This window comes from Lonchura striata, chromosome 4 (genome assembly GCF_050655825.1).
Source record: "Lonchura striata isolate lonStrDom1 chromosome 4, ASM5065582v1, whole genome shotgun sequence".
Lineage (NCBI taxonomy): Eukaryota > Metazoa > Chordata > Aves > Passeriformes > Estrildidae > Lonchura > Lonchura striata.
Window position 1 is genome coordinate 32,223,445 of NC_140706.1, and position 21,793 is coordinate 32,245,237.

At 37.9% G+C, this 21,793-nt stretch overlaps 1 protein-coding gene across 16 annotated transcripts in view; it reads right to left on the minus strand.

The window, feature by feature from the left end:
• Positions 1 to 655: 655 nt before the first annotated feature.
• Positions 656 to 21,793, minus strand: part of STOX2 (storkhead box 2) — a 142,641-nt gene continuing 121,503 nt past the window's right edge. For 13 of the 16 annotated variants that reach the window (XM_031504730.3, XM_085578724.1, XM_077782899.2 and 10 more), the window contains 3 exons: positions 19,955 to 20,107; positions 10,934 to 13,199; positions 656 to 6,329 (listed from right to left, as the gene is read on the minus strand). In XM_031504730.3, the coding sequence (XP_031360590.2) occupies positions 6,134 to 6,329; positions 10,934 to 13,199; positions 19,955 to 20,107 (2,615 nt within the window). In that variant the 3' untranslated portion in view covers positions 656 to 6,133. The other 3 variants (XR_014955114.1, XR_014955113.1, XM_085578720.1) reach the window with 3 other exon arrangements.

Genomic DNA, 21,793 nt, shown 5'->3' on the forward strand with positions numbered 1-21,793 from the left:
CCAAGAGATGCTGGTCTGTTTTTTATCTTACAAATATTGTAAATGTTCTCATGGCACAGCTCTGGTAAATCTCCTGGACCCTAAACTTCCCCCAAACCTTCTTTCAGGTGGTGGTAGAAGGTTGGAAAATGGCACTTGTATATTACATTGTCCACTTAGGCCTTTCCAATCAGCAGCTATCAGTTTTCTTGAAGAATGTTAAAAAAACTCCTTTCTAAAACCCTCTCTCTTGGGTGGACTGGGTCCTTCTTTAGCTCATGAGGATGGAGAGGAGAGGAAAAGAGGGATGTGACACCTGTTGCCCTTGGCATCAGGAGGTTCTAATGGACTTCTCATTTCTTGGAGCTTGGGTGCATCTCAGCTGGACACTCACATTCAGTGGAGATCACACTCTTCCTGCAGCTGTCAACTTCATATCCAGTCCAAGCCAGAAAAAAAGGTGTATTTTCTCCCTTGCACTCTTAATGGCCGAAAGAGCTTTATGGCCCAAAAAAGCATAGGGGAATACGGCAAGTTGTTACAGTGTTTGTTTATCTGAGATTTCTGGTTTGCTGTGCAAGGTTTCCTACGTGAGGGAGAGAAACAGCATGTTAAATGGAAACAGAAGTATACTCTCTAAAAATCACCGATGAGTGCAAAGAATCCACTTAGAACATATAACCAAATGTTATTTAATATCTTAAAAAGTAACACAATCCAAAATGGATATTTCACACAACACTACATAAACAACATGAACACAATATTACCATATGGAGGGACTTTCAAATATAGACTTACAAAAATCCCTGTCCTTTTTTTTCCTTTAAATTATTATACTAAGCATGACAAGTAATCATCATTTACAATATGGTACACTGACACAATAAAAACCATGTTACAAATGTGCTGTTATAAATCAGTAACGTTAGGGAAGACATTTCATGAACTGCAATTATTTCATATGAAATACTATACAATATAAACAGAACATCCATCTTGGATGACCTTTACAGCAACCAGAGACCAAGTAATTTTTAAATTTTTTTTTCAGTGCAAACACATTTATACAAGGCAGTCTTGGCTGCAAAACTCCCTTCTAACATACAGTAAGTCCCACTTGCATTTATTAACTCATTTAAACCTAATGCAACAGCCACATTCAGTCACTCACAGAAAATTACCTGCAGAATTATGATCCCTTTAAACTTAAAATCTCCTCCACATATAAAAGTAACATCTGTGCCAATTACTCCAAGGGCCCTTTCATACATCTGGGTGGGTATCCTTTGGGTGGCTCTAACTGATATACAACACGAGGGCAGTGCACCACATGGAAAATCACCCTTCCGAGGCGGGGCACGCTGGCGGCCGTCACGGATCCCGGCTGGGTGGCTGTGCATTTCAGCAGGGATTCAGCCCAGGCTGCCCTTCCAAAGCCAGGTGCGTGGCCTTCTGCTCCTGCTCTGTGTTTAGTGTCTCAGGGCGGGGGGGAGGAACACGGAAACCCTCAGCTCAGACCTGAGCTTCAATGGAGTTAACGACCCATTCCCATCTCTCTCAGATCCTCAGAGATCAGGGGAGTTATGCCAGATTTACACTCGCATAACTGGAACCAATGTTTAGAGCGCCACTATTAAAGAAGTGTGATAGTCCCATTTTCTTCTAGCACCAGCTTGGCTTTTGGTGGGTCCACTGCATGTGTCTCATGCAGCAATGATGCACTTTACTTATGCTGGGGGAAACATTTTAGATATATAGCCTTTTTTAAAAGAATTTCGTAAAAAATAGAACTTTTCTCTCTAATACTGTACAGTTTTCTTCAGAAGAGCAAAGAGAATTGTAAACTGTGCATATGACACCAGATCAGGAGTGCTATTTGCTTTCTCAACACATCTATTTGAATAATTGTGTAGGGAAAAGCACTATAAAATGTATTTGAAAAACAAATTTTTAATTAACACTACTGTTTCTAAAACCACTGCTGCCAGTACTCGTATGACTGCAAAATTGTTTCTGGAACTGCTAGTCCAACAGTGTCTACAGGGCCGTAAAGTAGTTTCTTACTTAAACAAACTGAATGTGTCTAAAGAATAATTTCAGAATATAGACATTAAACACTTTGGTTAACTGTTAAACTTCCTTCAGTAACTTTTAAAAAGCAGCTAGTTAATAAGTTAGTCTGCAGACTCTTAACCTTTGCTTTTTCCAATGGGCCCAGACAAAAAGCAGGGTCAGTGAACTCTGCCTACCTCACAGGCAAGTGCTTCCAGACCCTCAGGCAAAAAGGTGTGATATAAGTGCAAAGTATTATCTGTGTTCAAGATGGCCTCTGAATACTGGTTTGCTTGTTCTCTTTCCTAACTATGACTACTCCTGGCAAGCATATCGGCCAAGGTTTTCATTAAAATATTTGTTTTCCAATACATTTTTATTTTTAAAGTTGAGTGAACACTGTTTCGCATATAACAGTTATTTTACAGTGGTGCTGGGAGTCAAATGGCTAATGATTTATTCTAAATTTTAACTGAAGTACTTAAAATGGCAAAATTAGCTCAACTGATGATTGTATATTAATTTGCATCAGGATAATGGTACTAGGTTTGCTGAAAGGTGTTCATAAATCGGGATTTGTATATAATGTGATCTACTTAGGTTCAACTGCCACTTTCTTCCTTTGGTTTTTGGAAAAATCTTTCCTCTTGAATGGTGGCTTGCTGCAGCTGGCTACTTTTCAAAAGCCAGATTAATTTCTCTTGGAAACTTGCCCATATTCTTTGAACAACAGGCACATACCTCGAGTAGGGACCCTAATACTGCTCCCAGCAACGTCAGTTAAAGGCTGTTGGTAATTTCTATAGGAGCAAATGCTTTAGATGCACACAATCTAGAGACCAGAGTGCATATCATTAAAGAAAGAGCTGTTTTAACACCCTTGCCAGTTCAGAGAAACCATGACGTACTAATGTTGACAAAGATGGAGGCAAAATAGGGCCCCAAGTATCTGAAGGCTGCCAAGAAAATACCCAGAGTGTCTTCTGTTAAACCCGAAACTGTCAATCATATTTCATAGACTGTAGATGTTTCTAATTTGCTAAATTACAAATACATTTTCAAGTTCTACCAGGCAGAAATTTTAGCAGTAACTGGGGAGAGGATGGAAGGTTTCAGCCTCCCTTTCACTTTTATCCCAATTATGCAGCCTTGTCAAAGTCTTTAAGTGACTCATCTGAAAGCCATCTTTTTAACATTGTAGAAGGAAATTGTGGCAATGGAAACATGATGACTTCATATGCAAGCTTTGACACACAAGAGAACGCCATGACCTAATGCTTCAAAGTTTCTAACCTTGCTTTGTACAATACACTTTTCATGTTGCTGCATTTCATCAAATTCATGGAGGTAGTTATATGTGTAAAAAAAATTACCATAAAAGTAACATGTTGTATTATAATAATACATATTAAGTGTGCAAAATGCCGACAGATTTGTGTTGACCCTTTACAGTTGAACACAACACAGATTCAACCTAATCTAACTCTGTAAACCTTTAAATTGATACATTAGAAGAATGATAGATAAGCAACCACATAATACAAGGCTATGATTTCATCAAAGGATTAGGGTGACATAAAGCACTCAAGCTCCACTCTCGTGGTTTTGTTACCAGAACCTCAAGATGGAATTTTCTTATTTTCCATTGTTGATTTTAAAAGAAAAAAAAAAAAATCAAGATTAGAACGTTTCTATCTGAAACTTCTGTTTACATTCCATATTCCAAGAGTCACATTAATATTGGTACAATGCTATGTCAACATTAATATGACATTTATGTTGTCTGCTGGTCTCTGGGAACTTTAAGAAATAACATACTATACAGTTTATAGGTATGTACTATCACATTTTGTTGGAATTATGCCTTCTGTACAACCAGCTGCCTGCACAAATTCTGATTAGCTTATGACAAACAGTTAGTTCTTCAAAGGTGAAACCTGTTTCTGCTCTTCGCATTTTATACTGCCATTAGTATTTCAGATCATCACTGTAAATTTTTTTACCATTTCAACATTTTTATTTACTGAATTGATACATACTACTGATGTCAGAGCTCATCTCAGAAACAAAATCACAGTCAGCCACTGCATAGTATATGACAATTCCCCACAAGAACTCTGACTCTACAGTTCGCATGGAATAAGTACAGCTGGAGCTACACATCGAATAATAAGATGCGTCATGCAAAGCATTATATGGTAATTAGAGCACATCTTGGAAGGTATGATAAGGCAGAAGGCTAAAGGCCAAGTGACTTTGATAACCAACCAAAAGCACAATAATTTCCTTTATGTGCACTGAAAGGTCTTATTGCTCCTATGAAATGGAAATTATACACTGAAATCAATGAAAACAGACCTGTGCATTGACTATGTATTCTTGACAGAACTGATCGCGTCCAGAGTTAGAAAGCTGTTTTATAAGTAAATGATCTCTATCCGATGGTGTAACATAAGGCTGAATCGTCACTAAAGAATTCCGATGACAATAGAGAACATAAGCGAAGCTCAAATGACTTTGTATACAGAGTAATAAATGTCACCAGAACCTGATGAAAATACTGGGGTTTAATATGTACAGTTGGGTGTCATACCTGTTTACTACAAGAGCTAGATAGGGTAAATGTCCCTTTTCTATGAAACAATTTGGACTGTTGCACATTTTAGTATCTTTATTATTCCACCAATTTGTCTGTTCTGATAAAAAAAGTCAGTTTGTTGCACTACCAGGTTGCATGAGTACCAGAGCAGAATGTGACCCTATACCTAAAATTACTCTTGGAGTTCAACTATCTGTAGAATTTACTCTGCAGTAATTAGCATAGTACTAATTACATTAAAGTAACAGTTTAGGGAGAGCAATTAAGATGTACCATGCCTGCAGGACTCAGATTTCTACTGCAAACCAAGTGGACACATTGAATTTCTAGAAACCAGACATGTCCATAAAATGATAAATTGCAAATAACATCCACTGAATAAAAAGGCCAGAAGTTTATAATTCTCTAAATTTTGTTCTCTGATAATCATTACACTGTATGCTATTTTTAATAGCCTAATTTAGGCACTCTATTTAATAAGCTACATAAAATAGATTTATGTCCTTCCACTAGAAAGAAATCAATTCTTCAGGCCATACTTGTCATTTATATCATAAAGGATATTTTTGTTTCAAGAAATTAGTTATCCTGATTTCTATATTAATGGCAAGTTGCAATACCAGAAGTGACACAAGAATTAGATTATCTTTTTAAAATAAGTGAATTATACTGAAGACATTTAATATATTTTGTGTCACTCCACATTGTGGCTCCATGACAGTTACATCTTTCCCTTCCCTCCCCACTCCCCCCTCTCTGCAAAGGCCCACCTCCTCATGGATGACTACGGAAGGTCAAGTAACAAGTCTCATTAAGTAAACATCTCTTGTATTTTTGAAACAAAAGGAGAAGCTGCCTCCCTTCCCACCCTCCATACCTAGAAAAAAAGCAAATCAAAACAAACCCCAAACCTCCTTTTACTTGCTTAACTAGGTATTTGTAAAATTGTGTCACAAAAATGCACAGTGAAAATGACTGATTAGTATTAATAATTCACATATAGAGCTGAGGTCATGACTTGTCATGTTTGGCATTGTTTTTCCTCATGGTGATCCTGGCTGGTTACTTTCAGCAGTGGCTCAGTTTTTGAAGAAAAAAATTATGAACTCTGCAGCAGAGTTTAGCCTCTGACCAGGGGCATCACACATCTGTGGCATTTTTTTAAATGAAGTTGGCAACTGCATGGACATTGAAAATGCAGATTACACTTACAGTGTCTAGACTTTCATATATGTGCTCAGTTACAATTAAGTGAAGCAAAAAGTGTACATATTATCCCTACTGCTATTCTGTTGCTACAGAGCCGCAAATGTGAAAAGCAATACCTTGAAATAAAGACTTCTTTGTTGCCCCTAGTCTACATAGCAGCACAGTTTAAGTGAACACTAAAACTGTGGTTGAGATGCTTGTGTTATTTTTCCCCAAAGATGTAAACATCAGTCCCAGTGTCGTAAACTTTGCTGTATAGGATGAGACAGACGATCTGAGGCAGGCTGACTATCAGACACTAGTGACAGAAGCTTGCAGGCAGTTACCAGGTTTCTGCAGTTTCTCAGCTTCACTCGTGGGTGGGTCTGCAGTGGCTCGGAAGTTGAATGTTGGGCCTGCACCACCGTGTGCAGGGCTCAGAGCGGGGTTCTGACGTCTGTTGCTTTCAACAATACTTGAAGTGTTGGATGCCAGGCTCTCACGAGTACTGGAATGGAAAAGAAATATATACACAAATTCATATATGGTATGCCTATATATCTATTGACCAGACAGGAAAGGAGAACAGAGTGTTTTATAATCGGTTTCCTCTGTTTGTATGTAATGTCACGTCAATGAAACATTGAATTTTGACAGTACACATATGTTACTCCCAAAATGCGTCCCAGAGGTGCTCAGCAGTCATCATACCATAACACAGGTATAGCACTAAGCACAGATGAAACTGTCACACAAACTGTAAGCTGAACCAGTATCAAGCATCTGGATTTTTCACTCAAGGAAATAGCTTCCATCTTGCACTTGGAATGTGCTAGTTTTCTTTCCTGACTGGTGCAGTTTTGCACAAAGTAGTTCCATCAAATTAGCTCTGTGTCTAGGCAGAGTTAGGACAGCAATCATGTAACACAGCATCCTCTGTTGTCTCCTCTTCTACCTATGTTTTTGTATGCAAAATATTAAATAAAAGTTTTACCTTACATTAAACCCACAATGCTTCTAAATATAACATTTCAGTTTTGCTTTGCAGCTGAGATGATTGCAACTTACCAAGACAATGAGAAATCTTAACTGCCTGATCTGTGATCTTGCCCTGGACAACAACTACTGCTGATATTTCATACAGAAAATGGGCAATATTCCTTTAGTTCTAACGTATCAATTAACCACAAGAGTTACAGGACACGTAACACTTTTAAAGATTAGGCCTTTTAATGATACATCTAATTATGAATGCAGAGAAGCTTGTATTTTAGTCTACAGCTTTTAAAAAGCTCAGCCATGACATGCTAAGGGTACTTTTATCAGTACTACTGTTTCTATTGTCTTTACATTATTGAATAATATTTGATCTCTAAATAATGTGTGCCTGTTCAGGAGCAAATTTGCTTTCAAATATCCATGTAGCCCCCTGGTCATGTATTCTTCACCTCTACCCCTACTTCTTTGTAAAATAACATCACCACTTGCTATGGAGATGTTTGCAGAACACATTTAGAGGACTGAATGCAGTTATTAAATAAGCACTAGAAACAAGGACACTAATGACAAAAATTTCATAGTCAGTTTCAAGTCAACCTAAATTTACCTGCACTGAAAGGGGTAGCTCTTGCCTGCCTTGTGTGGACCTGACCCTGCCACATGTTTCTGCTGCTTCCCTGACTAAGCCTTGCAGGCAGCCAGACAGATCAGGAACCGCTCTCAGTTAAGTACTAGCCCTAAGAAAAAAAAAACAACATTAATGCTAGCATCAAGGGAAAAGTAGGAATGCACAGCTTTAGATGTGGCAGGGGAGAAATGTGTATGTGCATAGCATAAGGGAAGAAAAAAAAAAACTTTTCCTAGTCATCAGGGCAGATTTAAATAATCTTAAACTGACCGAGTCTGCAAAATCAATGAGGCTTCTAGGAAAACTCTCACAGATCTTTTAAACTGACCAAAATGGATAGTACCGATATTTTTCTGCCAATGATAGTTTTATGGTGCATAGTTCCAAAGAGCAATGATGGGTAACACACAGAGTAAATGATTCCTGTGAGCTGCAATGATGTATGGTGCACTTCTCTTCCTCATTTTTTATTCTTCTCCCTCTGCTTTTTAATGAAAATAGATGCAAATCTTAGTTTTCAGAGCTGATTTAGTATTGTATTATTCTTTTTGGGACCACCAATTCCATATCTTCAGACATGCTCAACTCTGATATTACAAACCAACCATTATAACATGTATACACAAAAACTGCATTGAAAATTTTGCATGCAGAGTAATGCCAAAATTAGCTTCCTTTAGGTGACAGGAGCAAAAGTACTATATAAACTCTAAAAATAAAGAAATAACTTTAATTTTGACAGCTAACATTTACTATATATAACTTGCATAAAAGTAATGCACGAAATATTGTGAGACTTTTTTTTTCCCAATGGTGATTAATACCTTCACACATTTTGCACACAAATACTTTGCAAGTCAAATGACCATTGCAAATGTTTTTAACTGCAGCCATTTCTTTCTAAATTTTTGTTACTGTCCTTCTTTCAATTTATCAGGTTTAAAAATATATTTTTTTTCTTTTATAGCGTGAAATTGGTAATTTTGGTTCCCCAAACAATGCTGCATACTTCAATTTGAATTAAAAGATACCACCTCACCTCAGGAAGCAGAGTTATATCACCAGTGGAAGCTAGAAGAACACACCTGAGGAACATCACTCTATGCACAACCTGTTCTTATATTCTTCCCATGGCATCTGCTAAAGGACAGTGTCACACCTACCTGAATCTTACCAGATGGATGCTGGAGGGCTACTTTGTATTTCTGGGAAAAAGGCCATGGAGTACATTTTTTTTAATAAGGTAGGATAATAATAACAACATTATTATTTAGCCAAAGGGCTGAATTCACCCTCAGCTCAATTTATTTTTGGAGACTTATACAAAGAAGCAACCTAAACTTAGCAAAATCACCAAATTTAATAATTTTGATGCAAAGCTAATGAAAAAGCTTTGAAATATCCTATTCTCTCCTAACTGTAGGCCAGTGTCCCAAAACAAAATACACTACAGAATGTTTTGGTTTGGGGTTTGGTTTTTTTTAAGCTTACTTTATGTGACTTTGCCAAAAAATGGTATTTGTTAATAAGTAAACAGTAAAATAAAAAAAAAAATAAAAAAAAAAAGGATGTGGAACACAAACATAATTGAAAGGTGCTCATCTGTTTCCCTTATGATTTAAACAAGGTGGTATAGCAGCACTAAATCCAATATGTTCACCACATCCTGTTCTCTTGCTAGTTAATTTAACATTAATTTTAGCTTTTGTGTAAATAATTAGGGAAGAAAATGTCTACCATTGCATTAATCAGAAACACAAGTTTGATATTTAGCTAGCATACAAAACAGTAGCTCAAGAACCGATTTTCAATCCAGTTGATACCCTATCCTGGAGGTGACTCTCATACTCTGTGGAGTGAGACAGGCTGAGCAAGAAGCAAACACCACAACATACTCTCCCACAAAAACTGACTGCAAGTATAGCACTTTAACTACCGGAAGACATCCTATTTAAAAAAGAAAAGTGCAAACAGTTTCATACGACAGCTCTATGTAAGAAAGATGTCAGGCATCTGCAGAACAATCAATAATATAAATTCAAAGCCTTTTCAAGCTTTTTTTTTAGAGTGGACTCAGTGTTAGTGGTATGATTTACTCAAACAATTTTTCAGGTTTTTTGCTCAGAAAAAATATACATTAGCTAGAATCTCGTTTGAGTTTGATACATCACTGCATGCTGCATCAGGCTCTCTAATTTCTGTCTTGTCATTAACATAAGTGGGACTAACCATCAAATCCAAAGGAATTTCTTTCAGAGTGACAGGACTTCAACTGAAATTGAAATTTAGTCCTGTGTAGAAACAGGAAATCCTTCACGTACCTTTCTGAGAGCCTTTGCTATTGATGTAAAAAAATATATATACTTCTGATGAACAAGAAAACCATTTACAGGGGAAAATAAAAAAAGTGACAAAAAACCCAAAAAAACCCACCCTATTTTTTTCACATAATACCAAATCAGTCTTGAAGGTTTTATTTTTAAACACAGACAATAAATAATTTAAGCTTAAGTAAGCCACTCTAAGAGAACTACTACTGTAAATTATTTCTGTGTTCTTAGAGTCACTGTTCTGAACTCTGATGAGTTGCTATGCAGGCCAAACAAAACTCGTCATGCTCCATTCCATCAAGGACCTAGGACTGCCAAAGGTCAGACAGACAAGGAAGAAGGCTAGCATAAAGGATTCTTAACCTGGAAATGAACTTTTGAAATCTCCAGGGCAGGGAATTCACCAACAACTCTCTCCTTCTCCTCCCTACATTTGTAAGACTTCATGCACACTGAGACTTCCACAATGCCTGAAATCCCTGGAACAGCAATTACTAACCAGTACCACCACACACAAACATCTGGATTCTCTTTCCAAGTATCTTAGACAAGGCACCTCTCTCTCAGCAGTGCTAAGTCACATCTGAAGTTCAAATATCCTTAGCACTTTTAATTTGTAGGAGGAGTGGCTATTCCAGTCTCACCAGTTTGAAATGGTGACCAGATACACTTCCAAAATTTTTGAAGAAAACAAACAAGGAATCCCAGACACATAACAATGTAATTTGTTTTTCTTTTTGTCTGAGCCAAAGATTATGCCACCTGGTCATAACTAGTCTTTTCATATGTCTTGTTGATGGTATCTTAGAGAGAAAGGGAAGGGAAGGGAAGGGAAGAGTATGCAGGAGCTCATCCCTTTTATTCTAAAAGCAAATACAAGTTTAATACAGAAAAAAAAGCATACAGGGAGGTTTTCAGCAAACAGAAAATGAACTAATACAGAGTCAATGCTGCCAATGGTCATTGGTTTCTTACTGTGTGGTGGGAAACCCATACATCTGAATAGAGAATTCCAGAGCTGTAGAAAAAACACTGTCTGAAAACATGTGAAATTTTTTAATACAGCCCTACATTCTGTCACCAATATCACACACCCATAAAACCATAAATGGAACTTCCTAGTCTGTAAAGCTGCAATGAATGTGACAGTCCTACCGTGGAGAGTTGAACCCGCTGTCCACAGTAATGCTGCTGCTGTCCATGCTGTCCAGGCGGGCTGAGTGGGTGGCTCTCTGGTTGTTGCTATTTTCCGTTTCCTTTGGGGTGAGAAGAGTAAGATTCTTCTCAAACTTTCGCTGTAGATCTCTTTCCTTTTCTCTCTCTAGGAGCCATTGCATCGTACCAACATCATCCCTGTTCTTTTCTTCCTCTGCATTTTTGTTGGTTCCTTCCTCTGAGTCGTCATCATCAGATACGTTGTAGTAGTCAAAGGAGGCCTCCTGGTTCCCAGTTGTCTCTTGCTGTCTCTGAGAAACAGGCATGACTTGTGTGACTGAGGTGACCATCGCTTGTTCAAGTTTCTCACATCTGACGGGCAATGTGTCAGAGGGGGTCTTTTGATGGGTTTTTAGCAGAGGTGTGTTAGACTTATGATAACTATTCACAGAAAGAGTGTTGTGCAGAGGCTTAAAGAGTGTATCCTTGCTAAATATTTCTTTCCTTTTATCAAGGCTGCTTGATTCAGTGCTATGGTGTTGAACCAGCCGCCCGTTAGCAATGACCTCTGGAGTTTGGCCAGCAATCACTGAACCAGTGCTTGGGCCTTTTGGGGACTCCTCCTTGTGCACCCCAGGCTCCCTAGAAATATGCTGAGACTGTCTTTCTGTAGGAGTAATTTTTTTTAGCCCATCTGTCCCTGTTAGTGTATCATGATCCTCTTTATTCTTTCCCAGGGGTGATGGAGCAGTAAGCACAGTCTCACTGGATGTGTTGCACTGAAAATAGTCATCAACTGCAGATTTTGTTGTGCAGGAGTTGAGCTCACTATATGATGGCAAATTGTCTGTAGGCTTGCCTTGTTCCAATAGGCTACAAGAACTGGGGGTTTCTACACTGCCACCGGCTATTTCAGGGATGCAAGTCTCTTTGTAGCTTGCGGATGAAATCAGAGCCCTTTGATGACTGAGCGACTGCGATGGTCTTAAGGTACTATCATCAATGTAGGTTTGGCTAGTTGTTTGGTCATCTGGGCTACAGCCTTCACCTATATCTTCAGGTGTACCTAAAGTAGCTGAGCCCAGAGGTCCCTTGGAGTTATCCATGGATCTAGACCTTTCTTTAGCCTTACTGGACCGCTCATTCCTTGATCTTCTATCCTGTGTATGGCTGTGGCTCCGATGGACCTTGGAGTGGGAACTTCCCCTGGAAGGTTCAGGGAAAGGCATTTCAGTTCTTCTTTTAGCCAGTTCACCAGACACATCCCATTCTGGTGTCATGGGAAAGTGAGATTCAATCATGTTAGGATTGCTGTGCATTATATAATTATCTCCCTTGTGTTCTATTATAAAACAGCCTTCCCGTGGGGATCGAGTCAAGGGATCATAGAACTCATACTCCCTTTCAGCAGGTATATCCAAATGAGAGCCATCTGATGGGTCTCCTTTGGACACCCGGGTCTTACTGTGTGACCTCGATTTCCCATGAGACTTTCTGTGATTCCTGCTCTTTTTACTTCGTCCACTGTGGTGAGCTGAAGACCCTGCTTTGCTTCGTTGAGCTTTTTCTTCTTCAAGTTTCTTCATTAGTGCAGTGTGTCTCATGACATTTTCCACAGTCAAATCTGGGTTAATGCGCCTAATAATCTCCATTTCTACCTCTCTAGGTATAGTGGTAGGGGTGTCCTCGTCCCTTAGTGGCCACTCTTCTGGAGGAAACTGGGCAGAGAAATTTGCCAGCTGTTTGGTCTTATCCTTCTTAAAACTTAATCGGAATAATTTGAGTCCAAATTTCTTAGACTGTTTTTCTACATCTTTAGGCTTTGTGAGCGTCTCTGATTTATATGAAAAATTGACAGTACTTTTACTTTTCTCAGTAGGTGGGACCTGACATAATGAAGGAGGACAGTATGAGTCTTTACAGTCTTTTGCTGATTTCCTCTGTAGGGTAGATGCATGCATGCTGTGCATGTCTTCTCTGCAACAGTGGCAGGAGTCGCAGTGGTTTTTGGGTAGTGTTCGGTCCCTGACACATCCCGAGGTGGAGGGAGTTATAGTTCCTTGTTGTGGAGAGGTACATTGAGACCTGTCAGGTATTCTCTCATCCAAATGGTACCATTTACTGTTAGTTCTTATGAGAGATGGTGTTATAAAGTAAGTCTGTGGGGTTACAATGAAATAACCATCCGGAGTTGGGTATATTTTCCTCTCCCGTACAAGCATATTCAAAGTATGTCGAAGGATTTCTGGACTGGGTGTTGGAACTCCTAGAAATAACAGTAAACACATATCAGGAAGTGCATAAAACTGTGTAGGACTCTGGTCTCCCCCTCCCCAGCCAAAAGCTAGTTATACCAATGTGCAAGCTGGAATATGCTGAACAAACAACTCCAGTAAAGCGTCTTGTTAGGCATTCTCTTCTCCGTTTATTTCTCCACTTATCTCCTACACTTCAGACATATCAATTATTAATTAAATAGTAGGCCATTAATAAAGTGCTAGAAAAAACCCCAAGAGAAGTTCTAGTCACTTCCAATGCGCAGGTGACCTTAAGCTACAAGATGGAATCACTGAAAATCAGAGTGTCAAGAAAAATATTCTACTTTTATTCTTCTTCCAACAAAGCATTTATATCCAAATTCACCAGAACTATTCTTATAATGCCTTGTCACATATAAAGCAGTAGTTATTTGTTACTTTGGATGCCTAAGCTGCTTCTCCCACAGAATACTGCAGAGAAAAAAAAGGCAGTTCCTCAAACTGTCCCTTTATCACAAACCTGATTTAACTGATAAGCTCCCCCATTAAAATATGCTTCAACTACATCAGCTGCTTCAAAACAGAGACATCCTTAATGACACAGTTCATCTTCCCCAGAAAGTCTTTTCCATTAGTCTGGAAGTTACAGATTTAGCTCCCAAAAATTTGCTTCTCAGAATTCCTCTTCTTTCAGGTGAGATGTGAGGGACACTATGTAAGTGCATGTATTGCATACTGAAAGAGACAAGTATGACTACCCCACTACAATGGCACATGGTAGACTTGGCACTGTGAACCAGATCCTTCCCATTACCAGTGCACCTGCTGGATACAGTGGCTTGACCAAGTCTTTGATACTTCATTAGCTAAAAAACGAAATTGCATGTTATGTATAGGAGAAAGTTCCATCTAGAGCTAAGGAAAAAAAGAACTGTAGTCCACAAACTAGTTTTTAAAAGTTTGTTTATGCTGAATAAAAAATTAAAATACTTCCATGTTTTAAGTGGAAAAAGCTATCTTCAATCAATACGTTTAACTGAAATGCATTTTAATTCTGAGTACTAGTCTGGTTTACATGTTTAGAACTAAAGACTTTTTTTTTTTTAACAAACATTTGGATGCTCTAATTTGAACAGAAAAAGTTAGTATTATTTATTTGGGGTGTTAGTTTTAAACAAAAGTAATATAGAAAATAAAAAAGAAACAGAGAGCAACTTAGGTTGGAAGAGAACTCATTAATTCATCTGGTCAGTACCTCTACTCCAATCCTGGCCAATTTAGATAAGGTTGGTCAGGACCTTGTCAAGTCAAACTCTGTCTTGAAGAATAGAATTTCAATGCATGCAAAAACATTTCAGTGAAGAATATGCTTTTACAAAAACACTTAATGGAGAAATCTCAGCCAGGGTACCTGCCCCAAACACAGTATCTCCAGGAGCATACAGTGTATGGTCACCAACTCTCCTCCAACATGTCAAAGGTTGGAGCCTGTAAGCTCACTGATCTCCTTGTGACAGCAACACCCATTAAAAGCAATAAGGAAAAGAGAATTTGGACCAATTCCTTAACTCATCCTGTTTCTTGCAACTGGGTTGGAGGCAACATATTCTTACGTCTGACTTTGAGTGTTGTTTGAACTTAGAGACATGACCATACTACTCATATCCGTAACTAAAATCTTAAAATGGAAACAGCAAAGGGTTAAGAACAACATGGACATGAGTGAAAGCAGTTACAATACAAAAGGCACCAGGGAGAATTATACAGGGACATGTGCTGGCTTTGACTGGGGTAGAGTTAATATAGTTCATCCACAGTCCATAGGGCTGAAATATTTGGGTCACTGTGGACACAGGAAGCAAGAGGCCAAGATACAATATAATTTGAGAGCATAAATGAGATTGAAAATTGGGGAAAAAGATATGAAGAATCAGGAGCTTGCATTTTCTTCCCTTTTAATGCAGGTGTCCACAATTTCTGTAATAATCTGAGTGAGAGTAAAAAAAATCCCCAGAACCTCTAGATGAGTTAACATGACAGAAACAACAACAGGTGGGAAAAGCTAAAATCCATGGAGCTGGGGGGAAAAAAGGATTATTTGTCCCTAGCCCAGAATTCTGAATCCCTCTGGACTAAGTAAACTATCTATGGGCTTCCTGTGGATTATGAGGCAAAGCAGGCTGTCCTCTGCGTGAGCTCTTGATAGCACATAGGAACAAGAAGAACAGGTGCACCTGCTCTGCAGCAGCCAACCTCTCTTCCTTCCTCTACATGAACAACCTGCCCCATCCATTGCACTTTCACAGCTTACAAGACTTCAACATGTACTTACCTTTGTGAGAACTTGGTCCTTCATCCTTATTTTACTAAAAAGACTTTTCTTAAGATACTGTTTCAAAAGCATCACAAGACAAATAAAAGGGATGTACATATTTCTCCTGGGAACTTTGAAAAAAGTTAGGGAAACAGACTGAAATGGATGTACTGATGCTTTACGGCAATTTAGGAAAAAATGCACTGCAAACACATAGTAAAAATAAGAATATGTATCTCTCACCCAGTAAACCATAAGTGCTACAATGTGTTGGGTGAGTCTCTAAACAGTGGATGCACAGTAGTTACTTAATTGAGTAACTCCTGTGAATGGAGAATGTGCAGATAAACACCAAGGAAAAAAAATCAGCATGCCTGGCAGTCAAAGATGCTGTAAAGTTAATTGTGTCAGCCTTCTCTCTGGAGGTGAAGCCTATCACTTTTATCACTCCCAGCATACAGTCCATGCTGTGGTTCACTAAGCCAGCAGGGATGACAGCAGATACAGATCTTGGGAGCTCAGCAGTGTCAGCTAAGGGTAGCTATGGGTTTTATTCCAAGCTCTTTTAGGTACTTACAAAAGCAGAAACAGACCCAAACTCAGCTCAGGCTTTCCTGCATGGCAGGACAGGAGCAATGACATTAAAAAAAAGGCAATGGGATACAGAGTGAATACAGATTTCTTGGCTTTCTCAAGACTTTCCTCTTTAAAGCCCACATACCGTCTGTACACAACCTACCCCCCTGCATTCAAAAGTCTCCTTATGATCTCCCTTCCTCCATTAAATAGGAACAAGGGAAAAAAACCCAGTGGCTTACAGATTCTAGCCCATAAAATATTGCATGACAGCAGTGGTGTTATTTAAGATTATGTAGTGGTTTAATAATTCAAAAGCAGAAACTGTCTGGACACTGAATCATCAGACATGTACATTTTCTGTATCTCAAGAGAGTCTACTAGGCCATCCACTGAGCTTCCAGACAGACGATTATGTCTTGTTTGCTACTCACAAAGAACACTGACCTAGTGTGAACTCAGTTAATGTAAGACACTTCTTTTAAGTGCTACACATATAATTCATATATTTAAAGAGTGAAGTTATAAAGGTGATTGTCAGAGGAATTTGCCAGCTTTCAGAAAACTGCTTGGTTCAAAAGTAACCTAGGCCAATATACAAGTATTTTCTACACTGAAATTTTGAAAGTCTTAAAATTATTTAAATATATATGTGGACAGAAATTATGAGGAAAAAAAAAAAAAGACAAATATCCTTATTAAAGGAAGCACAGACTAAGGTTTGGTGTTGTCTTCATCCAGGCTCATACAGATAAGAGGGTCTGTTTGCCAAACACAGAACAGGGGTTACATTCTTAGCTCCTTATACTGGATTTCAAAGATTTACATTTAATGTATGGGATTTAAGCCATGGTCAATAAATTACAAAGCAGGGCTGTTCAAACATCTCATTGTTTAATTCTAAGTTAGAATAATGGAAGCACGTGCATGAGCAGCCCTCTTGCTTTTTTAAAAACACTACAAATAACAAAAACCACAAATAAGACGTACATTATCAATACAAACTTTTTGAATAAAATAAATTAATGAAAAATGCATCTGAAGTAGTACTTAAATGGTGTTAAATCTGCTAAAATGATTTTCTCCTGAGCTGATGCTAAGGCTTAACAAGGGATAAAAGAAATACTCTGATTGGCTCATGAAATACTAGTTAAAGATGTGGAGTGGTTGCTATGTGATGTTATAAATAATTAGCATACCTTATTTCAGACAGAGCCATGGCCCAGATTTATGCCTGCACAATGGCTCAGCAAACTAGAGGGCCAGACAGCAACTGTAAGACCCTGCACTGAGGAAAAAGGTTTATTATTCTTAGGCACTTTTGAGAATAGCATCTGGGGTCCTAGGAAATTTATCTTCACCATGAAATGCAGTGAAGCATCTGTTCATTAAAGCACAAACAACACAGGCAGACAAGTGCTGCTACAGGAAGACATACAGTGAGGTTATGTGATAATAACAGACACATCTACAGTGGTAATGCTCTTCTCTCCCTCAGAACATCAGCCCCTAGTTAGGAAAAATAAACTATCCAAATATGAGAGGCTATCAGATATTTTATAATAGCCACAAAGAATACAAAGACTCAAAAAACTACAGCTGATTTATTACAGGGGTTTGGACAGAAAACTGAAAAGTGTCAGCACAAGTTCTTTTTATTGGAAAGGAGAAAAATTTTGGATAATCCTCATACACTGAGAGAACACGTATGCTTGCTATATTAAATATGTCGTGGCTGGGAGAGAAAGGCATTTCTCTAGTGAGGGGGAAAAATTGGTCAACAAAGGGTGGATGTTTTTTTCTTCAAGTAACTTTCTCTACATTTGGGAAGTAAGGCGCTCTTTTTTTTTTTTCCCTAAATCTCAGACTTGAGAAATTCACATGTTAATGGCTAGTGGAAAAAAAAAAAGGCAGCAAGAGACTATGTGCTAACTTGCCTCAGGCTTCGTCTGAGCAATGTCTACAAAATAATCCAGCCAGCTGAATTATTTTTTTTCATGTTTGGTTCTGTCTAACAAGAATAGCACAACACACCAAGTGAACTGATAATCATGCTCTCAGGAAACTCAAGGGATGTCACCAATAAATTATCATTTCCACAATAAAACAATGTTTATATAAAAATATTGATAGAATCATTGAAAAAATACTTGAAATCTATTAAATTCTTCTAGTACACAGCATACATAGAAAATATAACTTGGGAAAAAATAATCAAAATTAATTAAGAGAATTACAATTGTGAACTTTGCCTTCTTTGCATTCCAACACTTACAAATTTTGCCACTATTTTCAAAATCAGCCTGATAAACAAAATTACAAATAGGGAGAGAAAGCCAGCATTTCCAAAATATGCTTGTGGTGTTTTTTAAAAAGTGCAATTATTAAATGTCAGATAATTGTTTATTCCAAACATAGCACTCAATTGAGAATTATATTTTAAATTCTCAGAATTCAGTATCAGTTATAGCAAAAGACATGTAAATTTCAAGGCTTCAAGTAACTCTTGCTCTAAAATGTAAGCAAAAAAATTCCAGACATCAAAACATGGCTATGGTTAGGCTACCTAGATGAGACCGATGCATCAGTAGTTTTCCTACTGAGGCATTTTTAATTAGCTATGTTTTGCAGCTATAAATAGGTACAAAGGAGAAGTTTCCAAACTACTTTAGCGAACTGTAAACTCAGACACAGAATAAACATCTTGCCCAGGATCATACAAAGCACAAAAGAAAAAGTTCTGCTTTCTCGAGTAGTAAACCTCTGCCCAGCGTCTTAGCGCCTCAATGCAAAAATGTCTCTAACAAGATGCACTTTGCATGAATCACCCACTCCAGACACAAACAGCCAGTAGAGAAACAGCATGTTCAAGAGAACATTCTTGTTATAGGATTCCCTTTTTGTGATGTTACAGCATCTTTAATCCAAGATGGTTTCCATTTACCATTTGATAAATATCAAATGCAGACAAGAATGCCTCTGAAGAGTACACCAGCATTTGTGAACACAGCAAGTGTATCTATAGTTCTCCAAAACTTTTAGTTTAGTCATGGAGAGAGATGTCCTTTTTTTGTTGTTGATTTTCAAGCAAGAAGTAGAAGCCAGAACTGTGTCCAAGAAGCATCTGAGAACTCCTGGAAAGCAGGCTGACACAGTCCTTTCACTTCAAATATAACCTCCCTCCAACACAGGCACATAACTGTTACTGAACTATACTCCTTGCATCAGGCCACACATTGAGAGCCTGCTCTAGGTGAAGGAAGACATGCAGCTAGCTGTGTGGGAAACCTGGTCTTTAGAAGAGAGGCCTCTACAGAGACCTCCATGAGGTTACCTCTTTAGAGGTTGGACAATGACACTTGAACTGGCTGAATGATGTCAACAGAACCCTTATGAGTTATCTACAACTAGCTTGAAAGCCACAAGGTGAAATTAGTTTGCTCTGGCTATGACACATCATGCCTTGCTCTCCATAGTTACTAAAGAAGCCCTGCACTCCTTTGGCTATGATGATAGAAAAGGTTATTTTGTGAGAAAAATCACAAAGAAGCTTATTCTGATACTGTCTGAAAAAAGAAACAAGCCAATATTTTGTTGTTTAGTATTTCAAGTAATTTTTATTACTTACATAAAGTCAGGAATTTGCTCTGCAAAATGCATTTCACTTGAATGGTCTTATCAAAGACAACTCAATTCTCTATATGTTTAAGGATAAAGAAAAAGTTTCAAGATTAAAACCCCAATGTCTCCTTTTACTTTTGGTTAGAATGTCAGGATTAGTCAATATTCCCATCCAGAAGGTACGAGACTTCTTTAACTGCCTTTTCACAGACATGTGCTCATCCAACCGATGATTTATTAATGACTGGTTACCTGGGAAACAGGTGGTTAGGTGCTCCATTAGTGCTTCTTGTGTGACTTGTTTTCGGGCAGAGTTCATTGCTGAGATGGCCAGGCAAAGGATTTCCCCAAGTGGAATAAACTGTGACTGAGTGATGGGAGACATGCTGATGGGTGATACATCACCTGTAAAAAGACAAAAGATGTGCAATGAAGCATTTTGTTTAAAAATCAGCTCATAGGACAAAGAGGTAGAGATACAGCTGGTGAAAATTCAAAGATCTCTGTTTTTTGTACAGAACTGGGGATAAAACCCTTATAATGGAGAACCATCCATCAGCTTATTTCAAAACTTAAGACACAGAGAAGTTTGGAAAATGGGAGATGTATACTATGCAGACACAGTTTCTCAAAGGGTACAATTGACAGGCTCAGAAAAAAGCCAATAAATTAGCACTCATGGCTGCAAAACCTCCTTTTAACATCCTACCAGGTAACTGCACAAACAAAGTAATTGCAAATATTTCTGAGGACATAAAAGGGGAAATTTCACTCCTCTTTCAAAGTATAGATCACCCACTATTTCCATTTGATACAGTATTTTTAATTAATAGTAACAAAGATAAAAAAGTGTTAATGAATAAAAAGTTAATGAATAACATTTTAACTCAGCTGACAAAGCACAGAACACTCTTTAGAGGCCCAAAAAGCAACAAAACACCTTAAGTTTGATACTCTGAATAAACCTCTCCTGGATCTACATGTCAAATGTCTTTGTACAAACTATGTACTTTTTAGAAGAGAAGTTTTAATGGTTTCAGGATGGCCTGAATATTATGTTGTAGCTTTTCTCATTTTGCCTTACAAACTATTCATTAACCTACAGTTAAAAAAAATAATCAAAAAATGTTATGGGAGAAATTACAATTCGACAATACTAGCATGAATACACATATACAAGCCCATTTTAACATACTTCATACAAGTACATAAATCTTTGATTCTGCTCTGTAACTCTTCTTGAAGTGGTAACAGCTCCCTAGTGATCTCAAAGAAAGGAACTAAACAGGCTAAAATATTTTCCTTTTCCAGTGGAAAAGGAGTCATAAAGAGTAACAGACAGAACAAAGAGTCCTTAAATATGAATCCTATTCTGGCCACAGGTCAGTCAACAGCCAGGGATTAAGTTCTACCTAAATTTTGAAATGTCACAAAAATCATCCTATTTCTTGTGTCACAGAGCAACATCTTGTAATTAAATAGTGAATCAAATTACTAGAAATCAATTCAAATTCAAATTTTCATTCTCAATTCAGAAGATCTAATATTTGCCCCATTAATTCTGTATTCCTATTACATCCATTAAACAAGAGCAGCAGCTTCTAAAATTGATTATCAAAATGCATTTACTCAGACATTATGGTGGGAAAAAATTGGTAAGAGTAGTAAATTGCATAGCTGTCTCAGCGAGACTTATGAGCAATATTTTTCAATCACAAGCTCTACAATCTGCTCTACGGCAGTGATACACGTTACCCAAGACACAAGCATGATTTAAAACAACACATTTGTGCTATGCTATCTCCGTATTGCTTTTGCTTAATCAGGCATGACCAGATCAATGCTGCATTCCCTTCCCAGCACAGCAGCATTCCTACCCCTTCAACACAGTGAAGCCCAAGATCCTACTCATTCTTATCTCATCACAGAATTATAACCTTAAAATATAACATTTTCTGGACATTTTTTACTCAAATACACCTAAGAGTTTCTGCCACATGCATTACAGACAACGGCAAAGAAGACACACAGCTTACATGGAAACATGAGAGATACGATTCCATATGACTTGGGAGCAACACCATTTGTTCT